Genomic DNA, 20,468 nt, shown 5'->3' on the forward strand with positions numbered 1-20,468 from the left:
AATTGAATTAATATACATTTCCATGTAGGTATCAAGTTATAGCTAACTTTGTAGATCAATGACCGCGACACAGGGCTCGAAATGGAACGGAACGCACCGGAGCGCCGTTCCGGCTCGTGAAATTTGTAAAATTGTCGCTCCGTCTCGTAGAAAAATATGTTGACCGTCTGAGCTAGATAGGCCATAGAATAGAAAATCTGACAAACTTATTTTCATAAAATACACATACCTACGATTTGATGACTATGTAAATATCTTCAGAAAATTTGTCAAGCGCTCCGGTTCGTAAACTTTTCCATTTCGAGCGCTGCCGAGACAATAATCTTTGTATATCTGTTCTCACTTAGTTAGTTAATAGCCTAATTATTATATAATTATAAGTTGATAAAATAATAATCAGTACGTCATGATTGATAAAAAGAGAATTATTAGATTGTAAGTTTTCGACCGAAGCACATCGCTCTGTGCTGTGATTCACATTATTGTAACAATTGCACACCTGTGCTTATGCAATTTAAATAAACTCACACCTTCATAATCACGACAACGACTTCTCATCTCTCCTCGTCACAACGCCATTGGCCCTCACATCAATGATCCCCTACAAATCCAATCCAAGTCCAATTTCTTTGGTGCACCTATAATAACCGAAAAAATTCCAATTTCCAATTGGGTATTCCAGCTAAGCATTGAATCATCCAATGGTGAAATTTCAACCCTTTTTAGTACGTTCGTTTTTAAATCGCTAGTGCATGTTTGTGCACGCACATTCAGGGGGTTGCTCGAAATTCAATTTGGGTGAACCAGCTGAATGCTGGATACTTGTGTCACTAAACTTGGATTTTTTTATAAAAATTAAATTGTAGACATTTCTTGTGCTTCGGTACTTATGAACGTTAGTGCACGTTTTTTTTTATTGCTTTTTCACTTATATCCAGCGCGCTATTTTTGATTTTTAAATTTTGTATGCAAAACCTGACTTTATGACCCTGAAATCTCTTGTCGCATAGCTAATGCGCGTGTTTGCATACTTTTTTTTCTCAGTGCGTGAGATATTTGAAATGAAATATTTAGTGAACGTTAAGTAAATAAGGAGTCCAATCTCTTTGAAATAAAACCACCCAAAAAACTTTTTTATTTTTTATCAGGTCTTCAATTTGTGTATCAATATCAATACAACCGATAAATAAATTATAAGTACTTATTATTTATTTTATCGTTTCAAATGACAGCGTGTAAATAAAATTATTTTAATTAATATTGTTTTTCGGCCGGCAATATATAGTCTATGGATATAGCTTAACATTCCTGTTGTCTTTGCCTACGTAGATACCAGCTAAGGTCAAAATCATCTGTCAGTTCCCGCCAAAAATAGTAAAACTATTTCATTTTTGATTTGTAGTCAAAAGTGGAACTGGATATCCTGTTTAATACAAATTTATATATATATTTACCACGTCCCTGTTGAAGCAATTAAGGAGGATAATTGCCTCCCTACAGTGGCGCACCCAGGGGGGGAGCCAAGGGGCCCTGGCACCCCCCAAAGATGAAAATTATCGGAATGATTTTAAGCATTGAAATTGAAAGCCAATAAACTATACCTTTGGGCTTAGATAAATAAAAACACGGCAAAAAATGATTTGTAATAGTTCTCCAGCACCATTTTTAGAAAAATTTCTTAGATTTTAATTTCTAACACAAAATTTTCGAAACACTAATGTCAGGTTGTTTTAGAAACCCAATCCCTAATAGAACTGTCAAATAATTCTCGGTGTCCACCCGAATTCCGGAGTGGTGTAGGTCATGGCTGGGGAGGGCTGACATGGCTCTAGCCTGGGGGGCCGGCGTGTCGGGTTGACCAGATAAGTAAGATAAACACACATCATAAATTAGCTCTAATAGTAAAAAAAGTCGCCTGCGGCGCTATTATACTTCATGGCCATGAACATTTTCAATTACTTATATAATTATGCATTATATTTTTTTATTATTATGTGTCGATACTCGTCAGCTCCATTATTAAAGTAGATGTATTAAAAATCGCCAATAATTCACTGTATAAGTACCCTTAATTTGAACTAAAACACAATTTGAAAAACCTTTAATGTAGTGTTTCACACTGCCTTTAATATTAGCGGTAGGTAGGGAGCCCGCCAAATATCCTAGCCTGAGGGCCCGTTTCAGGATGTGGGGACCATGGTGTAGGTACACCGAGTGCAATATACAAAAGACCGATAAACGAGAAATTAGGCTGTGAAGAAGAAACAGAGCCTATGGGACTAATTTACATTCTTCTCCTTGGGCCCCCCCAATATTAAATCCTGGGTGCGCCACTGCCTCCCTAGAATTTTCCCAGCACCTAGGCAACTGTATGATACTAATGTCACGATAACGTCATTTTTTTGTTCATATCCTCATACACCACATCATTTTCCACACAACCTATGTCGATGGATGTGCCGTAATCCACCAGGACATGTGCCACGTGCGCTCCTCGAAGATAAGTAGGTAGGACGCCGTCTGAACTAGGAGAATCTTACGATATGATAACACCTACATAAGACTTGATGTAGCTCTGCATTTAGCTGAAGAACTTAAAAACTGAAACATGTGTTCTGTTTTGTTATTGTATTTAAATTGTATTAATAAAATTATTGCAACAATATTTTATTTGTATGCTAAGAGAATGCTTGACAGGACAATACTCACCATAACATACCTACTTACATTATTTGAAAACACCTGAGAGACATTGGTACTAAACAATATGACGCCGGACAGGATTCGAACCTGTATACACCGGATTCCGAATGATGTGCTTTACCAATTTAGTCACCTATCTAATTACGGGTCTAGGACGATTTGGCACCGCGAACTGACCTCCGCCGATTGGCCGCCGGTACAATCGGACACCGGCCCAATTGGACGCCGACCCAATTGGCCTCCGGGAGGATTGGACGCCGCACAGTTGAATTAAATGCGCAAAAGAATAGACGTGCGTTACGATTTGTTGGAGTAAATAAGCAAGTCAGTTTAATATGCTTCTATCTTCTCATTAGTCGTACCTTATACATTTCGCGCTTGACACATTTTTAATATAGATTGAGAAAAATTATTATGCCTTATGATGTTTATTAAAAGAAAATAATTCTTCCCTCGCTAAAACTTAAAGATGTGCATAATCAATTAATTTATTGTCTATACATGGATACTTATTTATATTTACAACAAATATTAATAATAATGTTAGATATTAGAATGAAAATTACATTATATTTCAGCGTTTTATCGACTTAATATTATAATAAAGCTTAAACATGTATATTATTATGCATAAATGCGTATTTTAAGATAGTATGAAATTACAAACAAAATATTAAGTAAGTTATCTGCTAAGTATAAATGTTTCAGTAGTTTGATTGATAAACTACTTAGGTACTGGGTGCCGGACGAAATCCCGAAGGCTGAAATCCCGAATGGCCAAAATCCCGAAAGCCGAAATCCCGAATACCGAAATCCCGAACGCTGAAATCCCGAATGGCCGGAATCCCGAAGGCCGAAATCCCGAAAAATAAAAAAAATACAAACATCAATAATTGCGCAATTTTTGCAAGAGACACAAAAACCCATTTTTTGTGGAAATATAAAAAAATGCAAAAAACAAATATCAATAATTGCGCAATTTTTATAAGAGACACAAAATCCATTCGTTCTACAAAATGGTCTCTCCTGAAAAAAATTGCGCAATCGGAAAAACCCATTTTCCGCAAAAATGGGATTTGTCTCTCTTACAAAAATTGCGCTCACGATTGCGCAATTATTGATGTTTGTATTTTACATTTTTTATATTTCCACAAAAAATGGGTTTTTGTCTCTCTTGCAAAAATTGCGCAATTATTGATGTTTGTATTTTTTTATTTTTCGGGATTTCGGCCATTCGGGATTTCAGCATTCGAGATTTCGGCCTTCGGGATTTCGTCCGGCACCCAGTACCTAAGTAGTTTATCAATCAAACTACTGAAACATTTATACTTAGCAGATAACTTACTTAATATTTTGTTTGTAATTTCATACTATCTTAAAATACGCATTTATGCATAATAATATACATGTTTTAGCTTTATTATAATATTAAGTCGTTAAAACGCTGAAATATAATGTAATTTTCATTCTAACATCCTTTTAATAAACATCATAAGGCATAATAATTTTTCTCAATCTATATTAAAAATGTGTCAAGCGCGAAATGTATAAGGTACAACTACTGAGAAGATAGAAGCATATTAAACTGACTTGCTTATTTACTCCAACAAATCGTAACGTACGTCTATTCCTTTGCGCATTTAATTCAACTGTGCGGCGTCCAATCCTCCCGGAGGCCAATTGGGTCGGCGTCGAATTGGGTCGGCGTCCAATTGGGCCGGCGTCCGATTGTACTGGCGGCCAATTACCGGAGGCCAATCGGCGGAGGCCAGTTCGCGGTGCCAAATCGTCCCATTCCCCTAATTACGGCGTAATTAACTATCCACAATAAATTCATCTAAAGCAGTTTACAAAATTCACTAATATTGGTCATTGGCCTTCGCAGCTTGGCCGGAATACAGCTTCAAATCCTATCCGGTGTCATATTAATTCAACAGGTGTGTTTCGGAGGTGTTTTAAAATTACGTATGTTCAATAAAGAATGTCATCTTCACAAATATTGTGAAATATTATATTGTATAATGAGATCCCCGGGGTTCCAGCGGCTAGCTCAGGAGTCCATCGAACCCCGGATTCACAAAAAAAGAAGAAATTCAAACGGTTGGAGTATAAATAAAACACGGTCTTTCGTGCTCGTAACGTGGTCTTCTTATATTTTACATTTTCTTTAAACGTTTACATATTTTGTTTTAACAATAAGTTTCGCAGGTCCTATCCTATCGGAAAGGGGACGCTTACTAATTACTTTTTTCTTTTTCAAACTTCGCGTACCCACGCCAGTGGCGCACCCAGGAATTATTATTGGGGGGGCCCAAGAAGGAGAATGTAAATTAGTCCCATAGGCTCTTTTTCTTCTTCATATAAATATTTTTACATATTTTCACAATACATGGCGATATACATAAGGACATTTTCAACTAGTTGAAAATGTCCCTCTGAGGCGGACGAAACCGGTCCTAATCTATTTAATAAAAGTGGAATAAGTACTAAAAAAAAATTACGTTTTATTAAATTAAAACAACAATACAATATTTATTCCGAATGCCACCGAAAAAAATGTTGTTTTGATTTACACCACCACCGTAGTGGGTGTAGTCGTTCTTTTCGCAGAATGTTGCAGATTTTTGGTATTTTAATATTTAGGTTCCAACATATTAATTGAAGATGGACAAAAAAAGAATTATTGCCTTTAAATTATATACAACCTACTCAATACAACACAGCCTTATATCTCGTTTATCGGTCTTTTGTCTATTGCACTCGGTGTACCTACACCATGGCCCCCACATCCTGAAACGGGCCCTCAGGCTAGGGCAGTGGTCGGCAAACTGCGGCTCTGCCACAGATGCTCTCTGTCATATTTGAAATGGCTACAAAGAAGAAGCAAAGAAAATGGAAGAGGATAACCGTAAATGTAATGTTGAGTAGACCGAGACTTCGCGTTTATTCAAAACTTAAATGGCTTCCCGACCTGTATTTATGTGTCGGGAAAAATTGACGCATTCAAATTTAGAGAGATACTACAACTAAAAACTAGTAATTTTGCGCTAAATATTCTGTCGATGATGCAAGGAAGAAAGCAGCTGAGGAGAAGAGTCAAGAAAAATAAAGTTCTGTATTTAATTAGGTACTGAATAAAATCTTCCAACAATGTTAATATTGCAAGTTTTGTGGTTAGTAAAAAGATTTCCAAGAGAGGAAATCAAGAGTAAATTATTGAGAAATCGATTTATTGATGAAAACCTGGAATCGTGCTTAAAATTAAATTAACAACATACGGACCTGACTTACCCAAACTTTACAAGGAGATGCAAGGCCATTATTCACATTGAAATAAAATTGTCAGTCATTGTCATGATTCAATTGTATGGATACCTTACTTACATTTTAATTTTTATTAATAAATAAGATCATTACATATTACGTATGATATTCAGTTTTATTCAGTGTACCTACCTATAATTTAATTAGGACTTTAACTAAACTACCTACGTATATAATTTAAGTTTAAGAAATTTGGCTCTCAAAAGAAATCTCAATCGTTGTACTGTTGATATTTGGCTCTATTGACTAATGAGTTTGCCGACTACTGGGCTAGGGTATTTGACGGGCCCCCTATCCACCGCTTAGATTAAAGGCAGTGTGAAACACTACATTAACGATTTTCAAATTGTGTTTTAGTTCAAATTGAGGGTACTTATACAGTGAATTATTGGCGATTTTCAGTACGTCATCTACTTTAATAATGGAGCTGTCGACACATAATAATCAGAAAATATATTGGACATTTATATAAATTAAAATGTTCATAGTCATGAAGTATAACAGCGCCGCAGGCGACTTTTTTACTATTAAAGCTAATTTATGATATGTGTTTATCTCACTTATCTGGTCAACCCGACACGCCGGGCCCCCAGGCTAGACCTGTCAACCCTCCCCAGCCATGACCTATACCACTCCGGAATTCGGGTGGACACCGAGAATTTCATTAGGGAACGGGTTTCTAAAAAAACCTGACATTAGTGTTTCGAAATTTTTGTATTAGAAATTAAAATCTAAGAAATATTACTAAAAAGGATGCTGGAGAATTACAAATTATTTTTTGCCGTGTTGTTTGTCTAAGCCCAAGGTATAGTTTTTTGGCTTTCGATTTCAATATGTAAAATCATTCTGATGATTTTCATATTTTGGGGGGGGCCAAGGCCCCCTGGCCCCCCCCCTGGGTGCGCTACTGACCCACGCCATTCCAGCAAAAAGGACTCTCGTGATTGGCCAAATTTTATCGCGTGATCTTTGATTCGGCGAATCACGAGCCTGACCCTGGCGCAGGCGCGTCGAAATTTGGACGTTGCCGACAAGCGCGGCAAAATTTATTATATTTAAATCCTTATATTTAGTCTTAAAATTATCTCTTGCATCCATCATCATTTTTACTTTTTAAATAAAAAAAAATACTTACGTGGTTGAGCAAGGAATCAGATTAGATGTTTTATGAAGCCGTTTCTAGAGGTCAGGGTTACGTTTCGACTTGAGCTACTAAATGATTATTTTACACCGGGAGAAGCCCGCCTGTAACAGGGGTGTATCAATAAGATCTCTTTAGAGCACAGAGGATTCCTTGCACACTGATCTTTGCCAAAAAGTGTAATTAGTAATATTATAATATTATTTTATAATTTGATAACTGATGAAGATAGACTTAAAATTATCAAAGGAAAAGAAGGGGAAAATGAAATTCGACACTCATTGTGAAAACATAAATTTATTGAAACACTTAAAACCACCCATATCTATTAACAATAACTATTAATCCCAGTGGTATGTATGTAACTGCATAGTCGTCTTAAAAAATAAAATGATGAAATTTATGATATAAAATTAAATCAATTTTCTGTTGGCACATAATAATATGTGAAGGGTAAGCGAAAAGAATGATCATTGTCACATTAATTCAGTTTTGAGATAAAGTGAAAAAACTTAATCTGGTTATATACTTTTATTATTATCTGCTAAACATAAATTAAAAGTTACCTCACATGTTAATTTAATATTAATTAAGGTGAATCGGGGTAAGTGTAGCTACCAAGTTTTCTCAGTATCCACTACAAATTGGATGCTGCCACTCACTGATTTATAAAAATAATCAGAGATGGGGTCGATACCATGTTTCCTGAGGTAACTACATGGATTATTTTCCAGTAACCATTTTGATGTCACACTTCCCCGAAATATTTTCCGTGAATTCGCATAGTCATTATTTTAACTAGTGATGGGGCATGACGCAATATTTATATCGATCGAAGATCGAAAATGTTCATAATTGAAATAGAATGTTTATATGTAATTGTATTATTATAGTTTTATGTTATCTAAGTACTCGAAAGAGGAGATAGGACTGCATGTGATTCAATTTAATCAATAAGTTTTTAAAATAAGTGCTTATCTAACATGTAATAATTAATGTGCATGTTTTTCCACAGGTAAATATGCCGCGAAAATATAAACAAAAGAGAGATAGAGGAGCTTACAACAAAGGAAAATTACAAGAAGCAGTTGAATGTGTAAAAAACAACCTATTGACAGGATATGATGTTGCGAGAAAATACAGAGTCCCACTATCTACAATTATTGTTCATGTTTAAGGAATTAGACGGCAAAAATGAGACAGTTTTGGCAGAAGTACGATATTACCCAAAGAAATTGAAACTTCTTTGGTAGAAAATTTGCATACGTTGGAAAAACATGGTTTCGGTTTCACAAAAAAAAAAGTTCTCGAATTAATTGGACAGTATATTAAAGAAAATAATATTCACACACCGTTTAAAAATGGAGTACCCGGACACGATTTGTTTATAGGTTTTATTAAAAGAAATAATTTATCAATTCAAGAGTCATAGTACCTAATGGGTACTATGACTTATTAAACAGTACAATCATGAACCTGAAGTTAGAAGATTGTCCACAAAGGATATATAATGTTGACGAAACAAGTTTTTCCCATGATCCTTCAAAAAGTAAAGTCGTTAGTCGCATTGGATTTTCGTCAACTAGGACTACAAGTTTACCAGGAAGGAAAGGGAGGAACACTACCGTGCTCCTGGGTTGCAGTGGAAACGGGGAAAATTGCCACCATTAATAGTTTATATTTTTTCCCGTACATCGATAAAAATGGCAGACGAAAGAAGCAACATCTCATTCGTGCAGGAAATAGAAAAATACAGATGCATATATGATTATAAACGGCGAGATCACTCCAATAGGGATGTGATCGAAAAGGCGTGGACCGAAATCGCTAATCATTTCAATATTACCGGTGGGTCAAACCAATTATCTACCTTATTTTGTGTTGGGACCGCGTGAAATGATTTTACATATTATGATCATAATTGCAAAGATAAGTACGTTATCGTTATGGTTATCAATCAAACATGTCTTCAGCAATCGGTGTACCCGCGTGTTCCAAGGAATTTGATATAATTCACGCTATTTTTACCCATGTGTTTAAAGGAATTTGAATACACAAGTATGTAGCCAGTAGTGTGTATAATATTCGATATTGAATGCAGATTAGGTACTTGGATTCATAACAATGTGACACCATATCGTCTCTGTTCTGGCAGAACACACTAACTGGAAAATACTAGTTTTGAGTAATTTGACTTTGAAGTTGTTAAAATAATTGAAATGGTCTATAATGTGAGTTTATTAAGCAATCGTAAAAAGAATCACTTTAAAATAAATACTGTTTATTTATTAAGAAGGTTTCCAGACGGTAAAGTTTGAAATAAGGAACATTTTGGTATAACTAACTCAATATGTCATTTTTTCGAATTAGTGTCTTCTGCCAGAACAGTGACGATATATTATTATATCTACATTATTATTGTCTTTTATAACCTTTCAGCGTATATACTATTAATATACAATAGTTAGCAGATATGTGTAGTGTACCTAGGTACCTAGTATGAAGTAAAATTGGTCTAGTCTACACGTACCTGCCTACATAATATTTGAGACTGTATCGTAATAAGATTTTTGGGTTGTCACCACAAATTCTTCCTCCTTCCCTTGACGTTTCGAGCAATATATTGAAATATAATATCTTTATATTTCAGTTTCAGAATCTAAGGAGAAATGGAGGAATTTGCGGAATTCCCGCAACATGAAGAAGCCTCCATCAGGGAGTGGGACGAGCAAGGCCAAGCGGTATTATCTCCAGGACGCCATGCAGTCCGTCCTGCCCTTTATGAAGTCTCGAGCCGGCAGCGGCAACTTACATACACCCTAGTGTAATTATGGACTTGAGTATGGTGGATAACGACGAAGAAGATTTTGAGGAGATTTCTTTTGTTCGTCATTAAATAAAATTAGTACCTATTTGGTTATTTTTTAAATGTAGTTATATATTTTCAATATTTATTTTTTTATATATGCAATTGTCAGTGATAAGTAAATGACGCTTAATAGAAATCTCATCATAACTTTATATTATATTATGGCTAATGACGTTCTCCAATAAGTTTGTTATGTGTAAAGTTGTCTTCAATAGAAATAATCTATTGCTCATTTTTTATTATATTTATGTGATTTTTATTTGTGAATATATCTTGTAGCTTATCTCGTAAACATTCTGGAAAAAAAACTTTGGACTGGGTGGTATTCAAACACATATTTGACTAACCAGACAATTGATCGTAAGCGAAATGTGTGTTGGGATCCCGTTCATTCCGATGTTGTCTTCTCCGATAAGTGTGTTCTAGCCTTAGACTATAGATACATCTAGACGCCACCCATTGCATTGCTAAATGAAGCTGCGTGCCGTGCGTTTGGTTTATGGGCGAGCAAACGCATTCGAATACAAATGTTCAAGACCATAGACCATTTCGCTAGTGCTCGCACTAGACGCTCAGAATTAAAATATATTTTTCTATTTTTTTACGTTATATAGTATTTTTAAGCGGTCAAAATGCAACCATTAGGTAAAAATATCCATAATATAAGTTATTTTAAAGAAACACGGTCACTTGATATTAAAATATATAATAATTTACAAATAAATTATCACGAACATGTATCAACTTACCTATGAAACGTAATACCATCTTCTTGCTTATTAGTACGGCTACCACATTTTAATACAACACACAGAACCATCTTTTCTACTTAATCAACTAAAAATATTTACCACTGACTTTATGTTTAACACAAAAAATAGCAATTTTAGCAACACGGTTATTGACGCTTAGTTAAGCAATAAGGTAAGATTTGGCGGCTACACCGTAGCAAACCATCTCCCACATCTGTAAACCTTTTATCTTACTCTAGCGCATGTCGCAGAGATTATAAGGGTGCCGAATACTTTCTCACTCGCACTTATGCATCGTTTTTGTTCAGGCCTTGGTTCTAGCCTCGTTTTATACGTTTATGTGATTTTTATTTGTGAATATGTATTTTAACTTTTTGTCCATCGCTTATAGCCCTTTTTGTGTAAAGTGTCTTCATTGTAATACTTACTTTTTTATATGTTTATGTGATTTTTATTTGTGAATATGTATTTAAACTTTTTGTCCATCGCTGTTATAAAAAAAAAACAATAAATATTATTTTTTACAAAGAATATATATTGACTATTTCAATTCAAAATTAGGTGTGAATTATGGGGATGATAAATGTAAAAAAAAATTTAAAAGGGTTAATAGTAGGTATTTATTGAAAAATCATTTACACAGAATTTTATGAAAATAAATATGAATACGTAGCTTAACAATAATACATATGAAGTGTTTTAAATGACATAACTAGTATAACTTTTTGGTTGAAATTAATTGACAAAGAAACTGAATATCATGAAAATTAATATGAATTAACTATTGAAAGAATAGTAACAATATACTTAGCTTTAAAATGTCTATTACGAGTAACGATATTCATCGTTAAACAAATTGAGATCAAAAACTTACAATACAAATTATGAAGGGTTTTATGACATAATATCTTACATAGCTATAACTTTTTGGTTGAATTCGATACAAAATTACATGGAAAAGATTTCAAAATAACATTTGCGATACCACAGATAAATATATGTTGTCTTGTAGATGACAACTTCATTTGGCGACAGGTAACAGACCGCCTGCTCGATAATTTGCAAACGATAACATTAAATCACACTACACGTAGACAAGAACCTAACTATTGAAAGATTGGTAACGTTATACGTAGCTTTAAAAAGTATATTACGAGTAACGATATTCATCGATAAACAAATTGAGATCAATAACTTAACAATACAAATTATGAAGGGTTTTATATGACATAATATATTACAAAGCTATAACTTTTTGGTTGAATTCGATACAAAATTACATGGAAAAGATTTCAAAATAACATTTGCGTTACCACAGATAAATATATGTTGTCTTGTAGATGACAACTTCATTTGGCGACAGGTAACAGACCGCCTGCTCGATAATTTGCAAACGAATTTGAAAGATTGGTAACGTTATACGTAGCTTTAAAATGTATATTACGAGTAACGATATTCATCGATAAACAAATTGAGATCAAAAACTTAACGATACAAATTATGAAGGGTGTTATGACATAATACGAGGGTGGGTCAATAATTCCTTAGAAAAAAGCATTAAAACAGTTTTTATTTTTGTATTTTTTTTTTATTTCTCAACATAATCTCCTTGGAGCTCAATACATTTGGTTAGACGTTTCTCAATTTTTTTTAAACCGTCAGAAAAATAAGTTTTCGGAAGGTCCTCAAAATAAGCATTTGTCCGATCGATGACTTCTTCATTTGAAAAAAAACGTTGTCCACTTAGCCATTTTTTTAAGTTTGGGAAAAGGAAAAAGTCACTGGGGGCTAAATCTGGCGAATACGGTGGGTGGTCGACCAATTTGAACTTCAATTCTTCAATTTTAGCCATTGATCGTAAACATGTGTGAACACGGGCATTGTCCTGATGAAAGAGGATTTTTTTCCTGTTTAAATGAGGCCGTTTTTCTTCAATTTTGTTTTTTAGCTGGTCCAATAAAGATGCATAATAATCCCCTGTTATTGTTTTTCCTTTTTCCAAATAGTCAACGAAAATAATTCCACGTGCATCCCAAAATACAGTAGCCATAACCTTACCAGCTGATTTTACGGTTTTCGCCTTCTTTGGACATGGTTCGCCTTTCGCAATCCACTGCTTTGACTGTTCTTTCGTCTCGGGAGTATAGTGGTGTATCCATGTTTCATCTACAGTCACAAAGCGACGAAAAAATTCATCCGGATTGCGTTGCATGAGCGACAACAGGGCTTTAGAGGCCATCACCCTATTGCGTTTATTGTCGACTGTGAGCAAACGCGGCACCCATCTTGCAGAAATTTTTTTCATGCCCAATTTGTCATGTAAAATAGAAATGACGCTACCTTTTGAGATCCCTGTAACCTCAATTATCTCACTCAACTTTAATCTTCGGTCACTTAACACCATATCGTGGATTTTATTGATCATTTCTGGTGTAGTCACCTCTACAGGACGTCCTGAGCGTGGTTCATCCTTTGTTGATGTACGATCACGTTTAAATTCATTTAACCAGTTATAAATAGTTGCAAGTGAAGGAGCAGATATGCCGTGAACTAAATCCAACTCATTTTTTATTTCCTTTGCTGTTAACCCTTTTATATTAAAATGTTTAATAACAGCTCTAAACTCAATTTTCTCCATTTTCCATTTTTCCATTTTCCACAAGCAAATTTTTTTTTTAAATGTACGAGAAACACACAACAACCCGACCAATCTGATTGAAACTTCGCAGCATACTGAATCGGTAGTGCCGCTGCATGAAAACAAACCGCTTACAGTACTAGTCGCGCCACCTGTCGGCTTTTCTAAGGACTTATTGACCCACCCTCGTATCTTACATAGCTATAACTTTTTGGTTGAATTCGATGGAAAAGGTTTGACAAAACGATAATATTAAATTTACTTATTAAATCATGCAGCTTTCTTGCCGCAGTATGGGGTTGTTGATGAAATGCGTTTGCAGTTCATCTCTTAATGCATAAGCTGTTTTATTAATAACTACTTCTGCATCAGTTTCCGGCACATCTACACATGTACACCGCAGGTGTTGTGAATTTGACTTCATTGATTCTGATGAAATTGTGCAGAACACAGGCAGCCTTAATTATAGAAACAACAACTGTCTCTTGATACCTTATTGGTGTATCTAAAATTGAAAATTTCGCACATAATATGCCAAAAGCACATTCTACGCTTTTCCTCCCTCGAGACAATCGGTAGTTAAACACCCTCCGTTCATTCGTCAGGACCCTTTGAGGGAATGGCCTCATGATGTTTTTTTTTATAGGGAATACCTCATCAAAAAAATATATGCCCATGATATGGTAAAAAGTTTGAATGGATTTCAATTAAAACTCAAGTTATTTCTTCGACAAATATCGAATAACAACGTGGACCACTTTCCAACTTTGAAGTTGCTGAATATACCAGAATATAAATTTAAAGAATATGGTAAAATTATTATTAAAGCTCTGAATGGCGATTTTTCACAAAGATTTGGTGACTTCCGAAAAATTGAGACAAGTTTAGCAATAGCACGCGATCCATTTTCAACAGATATTGATTAATAGTGTACCGACAGAGCTACAACTTGAGATTATTGATCTGCAGTGTGACACTGATTTAAGAGAATTGCATCGTCATGAAGAAATCTCCAAATTTTACAATGCCCTTAATTCAGACAAATTCGACCAACTTAAAGATTATGCAAGAAAAATGTTCGATATTTTTGGATCAACCTATATATGTGAACAAACATTTTCGATCACGAACCTCAATAAAAATTCTTCACGATCAAATATCTCCGACGCCCATTTACAAGCAGTTTTGAGAATATCAACTACAAAATTAACACCTGAATTTAAAAAAAAATGTTAAAAAATGTACAACAGTTTCATTCTTCTCATTCATTTTGTTGTAATGTTTATTTTTTGTGATAATAAATAGTGTATATCTAAAAATGGTATTTTACTTGCGGCCCGCCGCTCATTTTGAATTCTTGAATTTGGCCCTCCATCCAAATAGTTTGCCCCCCCCCCCCCCTGGTCTAGATGGGTAGCCTTCCAAGAATCAATTAATTCCGAAAGAAATGTTAACAATATAGGGAATGATAATAACTCGGAAACCTCACCAAAACTCTGTGGAACCACTGGGAAATGGATAAATGTACAAAATTCAAAGGAATTTAAATTAACTCTTCCTAGTAATGTTACCCAAAATTTAATCGGATTTCTCAACTGCTCGACTCAAAAATGTTCTTCTAAGCCTATAATTCTGTATTACAAAGTTGTTAAATTACCAAATAAAGAAATTATCGAAAATTTTATAGAAATGCCACCGTTACAAAAGTTTCTTGGAGAAAATAGAGAAAAAACTTCAGTAGTAAGGTGTCTATAAAGAATAAGAGAAAAATGGTTGCTCCAGGAGCAGAAGTGATTACATGTTGTGATGTTGTAGAGCGAATGATAAATAATGTCGCAAAAGAAAAAAGTCATTGCAAGACAAAACTAACATGCAGAAGATGGTATTGAAACCGATAAAAGTACATCAGAATTTAAAAAAAAAACACGAATACCCATGTCATCGGAAAAAGATTGGTCATAGAAATCGAGTGACGAAAGCGAAGATAATATACAAGACTATATTAATGATTTGCTCGGCGAAGCGGACAACGATCCTTCAAATATGCTTAATATATCAATGTTTGATCATTTTGATGATACTGTAAGTGCATCTAATTCAGAGATGTTAGATATTGGAAAATGTATTCTAGTACAATTTGCTACTAAAAAAACTCTGAAACATTTTGTCGGAGTTATAATAAAACTTAAGCAAGACGACAGAATACTGACAAAGTTTACTAGAAAACTTAAGACTATTAAAAGAGAAAATGAAACTTTGTTTTTGTCAGGCCGCTCAATCGAACAGAGATTGTCCCGAAGATACTGCAACCAGCGGCGGCTGGTCTAACATCATGCAAGTGCACCGCACTGCTTGCATTGCTATGAAACATCGTTCAACATCGTAAATCATATTTTTTCTTCATAGGTTTTTAATATTATCGCTCTTTTATTGTAATGCAAACCACAAACCGATGTGCCCACATTCCCAATCGGCGATAATACAGGCACTATGCACCGTGTACGTCATCCTCGCTGAAATCGTTAGCGCTCCGGCAATAATTTTGTTTACTTAAAATGAACCCAAAGCTTAGTATTAACTAAAGCCATTATAAAACAACTTAAACCGTGCTAATCATTTACGCCATGCGTAAGTTCCAGAATATCGAGCGCCGACCGGGTAAAATGACATCATATTGTTCTGAGTAGAGTGCAATTACAGATTTGAATTATGGTTTGTTATTATAGACGCGGAGACTTCACGCTCAAATTATGTTTAGTATCATATTTAGCAATCTCGTATGTAAAATGCCTGTTGAACTAAATACAATAGAATTCATTATTTTATAAATTTAAAATGGATAAGAAATATAATAGAATGTCAGTAAGATATTTTGATTTATGTGTACTGCAAATTAAATCAATGAAGATAAAAATAATTTTGGTACCTACCGCGTTTCCGAACAATTAATATTTCATTATCATGTGTGTTGACTAAATGCGAAATGATGTCGGTTATTTATAATAGGTATAGAAAATTATTAATTCATGAATTCTAGTGATAAACTAATAAATCTTAATACTATTTCACAAAGTGCAGTTTCATAATAATCATTATTCATTCAGTGTACAAATTGCTAAAGATAATGTACTTATATAGAATAAGATGGCTTACGTTGAAAGTAAGAGGTATTTATCTACTATAAGAGATGCAATCGTTTCTTAAAACAAATCCAATAAAGATTTAAGTAACTCGCAACATGTTTTATTAAAATTATAAAATATACAGGTAATTTCCCAAATGTCAATAACGTTTTGTCAAATCAAAAATAACGCCGAATTGGTTTCATTTTTCAATAAGGTAGGTTTCCAGCGCACCCTCAAAAATTACAATCCAAAAAATCACCGGCCGCCACTGACTGCAACCTCCCAACCGGATAGGCAACATCCCAATACACCCTCCTCCACCCGCCGTGTCTGTACGGCCGCCTTCCACATTGCTGTATTGCGACATAATGAATATTTAATTGCTCACATTTCGTCCCGAACGGAGCTACACGGGACCGATTATTTGCAACCATGCACCTCGGTGCTTAAGACTGACTCTAGAAAGAAAGTGAGGTCATAAATAAAAACAAATATAATTAAGACACAATATTTTTACAACCATATTGAATGAATTTTTAATGCCATATCCATATTTTCATTTGAATGTACATAAAAGGAATTTAACTATTTGTATATTGGTATTTTTTAAAACCTGTATATTTTCAATTTTTGTATTTTTTTTATTGCAGTAGTCATCACATAAAAATTTATTATAGAACAGAACCATTTTTGGCATTTTTTTTAGTTTTGTAGAAATAATAAAAGTAATTCATTCATACAGAAATTTCATTAATCAATGCATTTGCAAATGACAGTATATTTTTTTTATCATCATACAATTCGATCTTTTGTAAAACCTAGGTTGTAAACAAAATCTAAAAGGAACACCAAGGAATTTTAATCATATACAGTTATAGCATAGTTAAGATTATAAACAAAATCATATCCAAGGAAGGAATAATATATTATGTATGTACTGTTGTTTTATTGATTTAAATCATATTATTTCTCTAATGAATACCACTGTAATATTTAGTAATATCGAGAAACTTCAATAGCTTGCAACAAGTGTTAGTCGTATATTATTAATGCTTTTGTACTGCCATTTAGCACAAATGTTGAATAAAATAGGAATCGAAACAATGAGTTTGATTTTTTGCTGCGCTCAGTAAGACACCCTGACAAACCAATATCAGTTTGGGCTCACTGCATTATACCGTTATAAAATCTCGTTGGCTGAAAACTGATCCATCTAATCAGTCGACACTTCATTGGCTAAACAGGAATGGGTTTAGTGGGGGTAATCTTTTTTTTTGGTACGGTTTGTTGACAGTTGGAGGATTTGGAATTGGCGGCTTAGGAACAATATTCAGCGGCCTCCCTATCTTCACGTTCATCGTTACGTTTGCGGTAGGAGGTAGGAGAAGTAAGCCATTCAAGAATATCTGCCTCACTGAACTTGGTTGTGTCTAGTGATTTACTGTTTAATATTTAGTTAATAACATCTTTGAAAGAAAAATTCTCCGCCGTATATATGGACCGATCAGGGATGGCACCAATTGGAGGAGAAGATATAATGCTGAGCTCTACGGGCTGTACGAAGATTGCAGCGCGGTTCAATCAATTAAGATTGGGAGACTACGATGGCTAGGTCATGTGCACCGTATGAATGACAATGAACCGGCAAAGAGAGTGATGTCCAGCAATCCAATAGGATGTAGAAGAAGAGGGAGGCCAAAGATTTTCTGGTTAGATGGAGCTGCCAGTGACTGCTGTATTCTGGGGGTACCAAATTGGAAAGCGGCCACACTGGATAGGGACAGGTGTAGGGAGCTTTTGGAGGAGGCCAGCACCCACACCGGGTTATCGCGCCCCTGATGATGATGATGATTTAGTTAATAAACTTAGTTTATAAATATGTATAATTTAGTAAATATGTACTCGATTTTGATTATAAATAAAATCGTAATTTGCTAAGTAGTACAAATTTCTCAAAAAAACTATTTTCACGAAAAATATCTGTATTAATTTTTACCATATTTTGTATGTATGCACTATAATCCGCCGCTTTCACTAATTGGACACTTGTCTGGTTTTTGGGGTGGCGGATTACTGAGAGAGTACTGTATGTATAAAGTAAAAAGTAAATTATCATTTTCGTTCATAAGCACAACATATGGGCTTCCAGTGGAGATTGTATCAGCTGACTTTTTATTACGAGGAAGTTCGCCATTCGTCCAACCCATTGGGTCCTTGCACTTGATCAAATACATTGAAAAAAGAAAACATGCATTTTGAGCCGATTACCCAGACAATTGCTCAGGCTACCAATCCACCATAGATGGTTAGATAATAAAGAAAAGACTCAGTATTTTTAATTCACTTTTATTTTAGCAACCTTAGTTCTATATTACATAATATAAAACTTACAATGTAACCTTATTAACAAATATCACTTATGGTTAATGTCTTAGTACCTTAATTTATAAACTATACGATTAGGCTAAACAGTATAGTAGATATATATATATATATATGTACATAAGTTAAGTAAATAATTTTTAAAGTTTGATTTATTTTAAAAGGAAGGCAAAAATGTGAAATAATGTATGTACGTAAGTTACAGGGATTTAGTGAAAAAATAACTACAGTTTATTATAGTAGGCATCCAGTGTTTGCATCGCATTGAACATGATAAATGGATTTAAAATAATAAATTTTAGGCGATTATTTTATTGTATCTTGTTATTTAATTATAGGGCAACTATTAACAATATTTTATGACATGGAGAGTAACATTATTTATTTAATCACTAAAAGGTGCAATGAATCATATTTATTTTCCTGAAAGTAAAATTTATTATTTACTTAATTCATCAAAGGATAAATCTATTAAATTTCTATTACAATTATCGAAGTATGTTACAAAGTTTCGACTCTGATTTTGGTTGAAATTGCTTGCGTTGAGTGTGCCATCTGTTAAAATCACCTCTAAGCTATTTTTGTTGAGTGAGTAAAGTTAATCTCTCCAATAGCATATAAGAAACAAATGAATTTGTTTAAAACCCATTCTGAGCTGTTTGTGAAAAAAAAAAAATCGGTCAGATAATGGTATTCAAAAATATTTCGATTGACTTGCGAATAAAATAGTGTCAACCACAAAAATTTATCAATGGCAGGTGAAATGCCAAATAGAGCACACTAACGACCAGATTTCGATAAGTGAGTTATGTGAATGATTACTATGACTAATTTTTTTATTAATCAAAATTGATTTATTTATGAACAAAGTTTAAGCTTGGTTTTTATAGAAACTAAATAATTGGGGGTGACCAAAGAATTTGGACTATAAATAAAGGGAGTCTTATATGTTATTTCTGACAGAAACGATATTTAAAATTATTCAGCAAAGGTATGAAACATGGCACTCTACAAATATTAACACCGCTCAGTTGCCATTCCGATTTTCTTACTTCTGTAACGGCTGCCATTTTTTATGTTCATTGTGATTACTTTACCCGAGTGCAGCTCTTAACAGTTTTACACAAATTTTACAGGAATTTTAATGTAATAATGCCGAAATGTAGTTGTTGACTGCGAATCTACTCATTGTGATGGATTGTCTTTTTATACCACCTGCAAATATGCCCATGGTGGACAAGCAGCTATCGGGTCGGCTTATAATGTCGTAGGTCTCGGGTCCGATAAAAATTCACATGTTGTTTTTCAGTGTGTATTTGGACACAAAGTATGGACCCAATAGGTTGAGCAAGTGGCTAACATCCAAATCCGTTAATAAAACCTCAACCCTGTGGAGGCCCATATGATCTTCTTACAATTAAAGATGGTAGGTACAAAAAAACTTGGTAAATAAATGTCATAGCAGTAGTGTGAAGTTCTCTACAAATGAGCCTGCAAGGCAAAGTTGTTTGTAGCTAACTTAATTAGTGGACCA

The 20,468-nt window shown here is 34.3% G+C and overlaps 1 protein-coding gene across 1 annotated transcript; it reads left to right on the forward strand.

Annotated features, from left to right (window-relative positions):
* Positions 1 to 8,871: 8,871 nt before the first annotated feature.
* On the forward strand, positions 8,872 to 9,991 carry LOC147078154 (uncharacterized). The gene is made up of 2 exons (XM_085940054.1): positions 8,872 to 9,016; positions 9,819 to 9,991. The coding sequence occupies exons 1-2, from the start codon at positions 8,872 to 8,874 to the stop codon at positions 9,989 to 9,991; spliced, it is 318 nt and encodes a 105-aa protein (XP_085796180.1).
* The last annotated feature ends 10,477 nt before the right edge of the window (positions 9,992 to 20,468 follow it).

This window comes from Rhyacophila brunnea, unplaced genomic scaffold, assembly GCF_057557595.1.
Source record: "Rhyacophila brunnea isolate RB1 unplaced genomic scaffold, BYU_Rbru_1.0 scaffold_12, whole genome shotgun sequence".
Classification (NCBI taxonomy): Eukaryota; Metazoa; Arthropoda; class Insecta; order Trichoptera; family Rhyacophilidae; genus Rhyacophila; species Rhyacophila brunnea.

Excerpts from the sequence above, each read along its gene's own strand:
- LOC147078154 (XM_085940054.1), top strand. The coding sequence starts at position 8,872 with ATGGCAGACGAAAGAAGCAACATCTCATTCGTGCAGGAAATAGAAAAA. Across the intron at positions 9,017-9,818 it reads TAATCATTTCAATATTACCG|TTTCAGAATCTAAGGAGAAA; the intron begins GTGGGTCAAACC and ends TTTATATTTCAG.